This window comes from Trichechus manatus, unplaced genomic scaffold (genome assembly GCF_000243295.1).
Source record: "Trichechus manatus latirostris isolate Lorelei unplaced genomic scaffold, TriManLat1.0 scaffold00011, whole genome shotgun sequence".
In the NCBI taxonomy this organism is placed as follows: Eukaryota; Metazoa; Chordata; class Mammalia; order Sirenia; family Trichechidae; genus Trichechus; species Trichechus manatus.
The window spans coordinates 32,422,821-32,426,884 of record NW_004443947.1 but is presented as its reverse complement, the minus strand read 5'-3'; the positions used below and the strand labels follow the sequence as shown (position 1 = coordinate 32,426,884).

General features: G+C 39.5%; 1 protein-coding gene across 1 annotated transcript in view; it reads right to left on the bottom strand.

Moving 5' to 3' along the window:
* LOC101354808 (proton-coupled amino acid transporter 3) overlaps positions 1–4,064 on the bottom strand; it is a 44,734-nt gene that overhangs the window by 19,020 nt on the left and 21,650 nt on the right. The window contains 2 exon segments of the mRNA XM_004371294.2: positions 1,700–1,918; positions 3,671–3,756. Of these exon segments, the coding sequence (XP_004371351.1) occupies positions 1,700–1,918; positions 3,671–3,756 (305 nt within the window).

The window sequence follows — 4,064 nt, the reverse complement described above, 5'->3', positions numbered from 1 at the left end:
CTTTCAGTATTCTTACTCCGTTTGGTGTTCGGCTGAGTTCTTTATCTCTTCATTTGATGTTCTAGGGTTTCAGGATTGTTGATTCTCTGTTTGACTTAGTTTTTCGGATCTTTGTTGTGGAGGGACGGCGTGGTGCTTCTGCCTCGACCGCCATCTTGCCGGAGTCTCTGGGATGCTTATTTTTAATAGACCCCTGTGGTAGGCAGAATAATGCACCGTGATGCAGTGTTTAAAGTGCTCAGCTGCTAACCAAAAGATTAGCAGTTCGAACCCACCAGCTGCTCCATGGGAGAAAGATGTGACAGTCTGCTTTCATAAGATTTACAGCCTTGGAAACCCTATGAGGCAGTTCTACTCTGTCCTATGGGGTCGCTATGAGTTGGAACCGACTTGACGGCAGTGGGTTTGGTTTTTTGGTTTAAAGATGTTCATGCCCCAATGCCCAGAGCCTGTGGATATGTTACATTACATGGAAAAAGGGAATTAAGGTGGAAAAAGGAATTAGGTTGCTAATCAGCTGATACTAAAATAAGGAGATTATCCTGGATTACCTGGGTGGGCCCAATGTCATCATAAGGGTCCTTAAAAGTGGAAGAGGCAATCCAAAGAGAGAACCAGAAAGATGGCAACACGAGAAAGACTTGTTTTGACATTGCTGGCTCTGAGGAAGGAGAAATGACACCATGAGCCAAGGAATATGGACCACCTCTAGAAGCTGGAAAAGGCAAGAAAATGGATTCTCTCCTAGAGCCTCCAGAAAGGAACGTAACCCTGCCAGCACCTTGGTTTTAGCCCAGTGAGAACTTCAGAACTGTAGGATAATAAATTGGTGTTGTTTTCAGCCACTAAATTTGTGGTAAGGAGCTCTGGTAGTGCAGTGGTTAAGCACTCGGCTGCTAACCAAAAAGGAAGGCAGTTCAAACCCACCAGCCTCGGGAGAAAGATGTGGCAGTCTGCTTCCATAAAGATTTACAGCCTTGGAAACTCTATGGGGAAGTTCTACTCTGTCCTATAGGCTTGCTATGAGTTGGAATTGACTTGATGGCAATGGGTTAAGTTTGTGGTGATTTGTTACAGCAGCACTAGGAGCCTGTGATAGTAGTATAGTGTGGGTTTGGAGGCAAACCCACTGGGAGTAAAGGGAAGTTTACTTCCTGTGCATCAGTTTCCTTGCCTGTAAACTGGAGATAAGGTAGTACTTACCAAATAGTTTTATTGTGAAGATTCAATGAGTTAATATATGGAAAGAGCTTGGGACCAAGTAAATCAAGTTCCTCTAACATCCATGTATCTTTTGTCAAGCTACCTCTGTTAAAAGTTTTGTTGGCTATTCCATCAATATTTCTCTCAACTGAAATGTAACCTCCATGAGAGCAGATATCCTATCTTTTTTTAACTTACCACTGAATCAGCCCCTTGCACAATGCCTGGATCACAGAGGTATTCAGTAACTATTTGTTTTCTGACTCATGGTTATCCAACATGACAATGAAGGTGATGATGATGAAGATAATGATGACGATGATTAGCTTTTATAGCTCGTGGGGCTGAGGGTTCACAAATGTCACCTTAACAGGGGCTGCTTAGAGCAAGGGGTCACCTTCCTCACCTCTACTTGCCCATAGTGATAATAGTTGTCCCCAGGTGTCTCAGAGGCCCTGGACATTGTCCCCTTTTTCTGAGAGTTCTAGGTACAGACCTACGCAATATACTGAAATATTAGAGCCATGCTCCCCAGAGTGGTGATGATGGCCAGTGTTGAGAAGACGGAGAGTTCCCCGAGGTTCTGGATGAACACCCACAGGACCAGGAAGGGCGGGATTATCAGCATATAGAAATGGATATCCAGGATGGGGGTCAGCACCAGCATCTTTCTGGGATGGTAGATTCTGGAGGTCACACGGGCTTCCTCCACCATCTAATGCAGAATGTGGAGCATAATGAAGGCGAGAATAGTTAGGGTTTCAGATAAAACACAGGATACTAGCTAAATTTGAATTTCAGATAGATCACAAATAATTTTTTAGTGTAACTGTATCCCAAATATTGCATAGGACACACTCATAGTAAAAACATTATTCATTCTTTATTTGAAATTCAGATTTAACTGGGTGTCTTGTATTTTTCTCATTGTGGTAAATATATAGGTAACAAAACATTTGTCATTTCTACAATCTTCACATGTATAGTTCAGTGACATTAATTATGTTCATCATGTTGTTCAACCATCATCATTAACTGTTTCTGAATTTTTCCATCACTCTTAACAGAAGCTCAGTGCCTCCTAAGCAATGATTCCCCCTTTCTCCCTCTGTTTCATTCACCCCTGGTAATCACAAATAAGTTTTGACCTCTATACACTTTTACCTATTCTGGATATTTCGTATAAGTGGGATCATATAATATTTGTCCTTTTGTGACTTATCTCACTCAGCATAATGTTTTCAAGGTTCATCCATGTTGTAGCATGCATCAGTGTCCTATACTTTTATTTGCCAAATATGACAACCCTAAATGTAGTGTCAGTGATTGTGATAACAAGACACCCTTGGAATCATAAGATCTCAAGCCTAAAGAGAACTTTGTCACCAAGCCATCTTCCCTACCAGATGGTTGTTTTTGTGCATACATCCAGAGAAAGGGAGTTCATTACAACACAAGAATATCCTCTTCAATTTTGGATAAGCCCTAAAAGTTAGAAAGCTCTTAAATATTGAGCAAAACTTATCTGCTTGAATATTCCATCTATGATACTTGTCATAGTCCTAGCTATTTGGGTACACAAAACCAAATATGCTCCCTCTATTCCACGAAGCCAAGAAAGAATGCCATGATTGATTTGTAATGCCTGTTAGGAATGCAATGAGGGGAAGGTTGTGGCTTTTTTGCCTTAAATAATTAGGCATCTTCTACATGACAACCCTGAAATACCCAAGGTATATCTCACCAATGCTTTTCAGGCTAAAAATATGCAATTATTTTGACTACTTCTGATTGGACGTGATTGCAAGCTTCTTTCTCTATCCTGGTTTTACTCCTCAGAAGTTACTTTGGCTTCTTTATGAGCCCCTCCCCTTTTTAAAGTCTGTCTATTTATTTTTGGTGAAAATATACAATAAAACATACACCATTTCAACAATTTCTACGTGTACAACTCAGTGACATTGGTTGCATTCTTCAAACTGTGCCACCTTTCTTGACAATCTTTTCCAAATTATTTCATCATCATTAACACAAATTCACTGCACCCCTAAGCTCCTTAGCTATCCTTTTGAGTTGTTGTCAATTGGATTGCATTTAGATAATTCTTTAAAATAGTGTATGCTTAATGCAGACATTCTTTTCTATTTAGGCTAAACTATTATTTGGTTCAAAGATGACTTCAGGGGATAGTTTTAGTCCAAGGTTTAAAGATTTCTTCAGGCTAATAGTTTTGGGGGTCATCTAGCCTGAATGGCTCCAGAAAATCTGGACTCCATGAGAATTCAAAATTCCTTTACAATCCTTTAAAAATGTGATTTCCAGGACTGAGAGAACTCCCAAGTGTGGTCTGCTCAGGAAGTAGAATGGAGCCATCTCCTCCCATGATCAGAACACTATACTTTTGCTAACGCAGCCTTAGCAGCAGGAGGTCTACTATGCTCCCACTCTACTCAGAAGTCCTCCATACCTGTTGCAAATTGTCTTCCATACACATAAAATAAACACTGCAGAAGCCCAGCTGAGTGATGGTTAATAAGAAGCTGACAGTATACCAGAGAAGGAAAAGAACCAGCAGACAGAGGGAGAAAACAAACATTAAGAAAAATTTTAGCATGCATTTATTTCTATCAATTATATCAAAATAAATAATTTAACAATTATTTATGCTAATTTTATTTTTCCTCATTTTTTTTATTATGAAAAATTTCGAGCCCACAGAAAAAGTTGAAAGAATAGTGCAATTAACATCCACATGCTCTTCAACTAGATATACCAATTGTTAACTTTTGGCCGTAATTGAGCTTTCAATCTCTCTCTCTCTCTCCATATATATACATACATATATATATATATATATACAT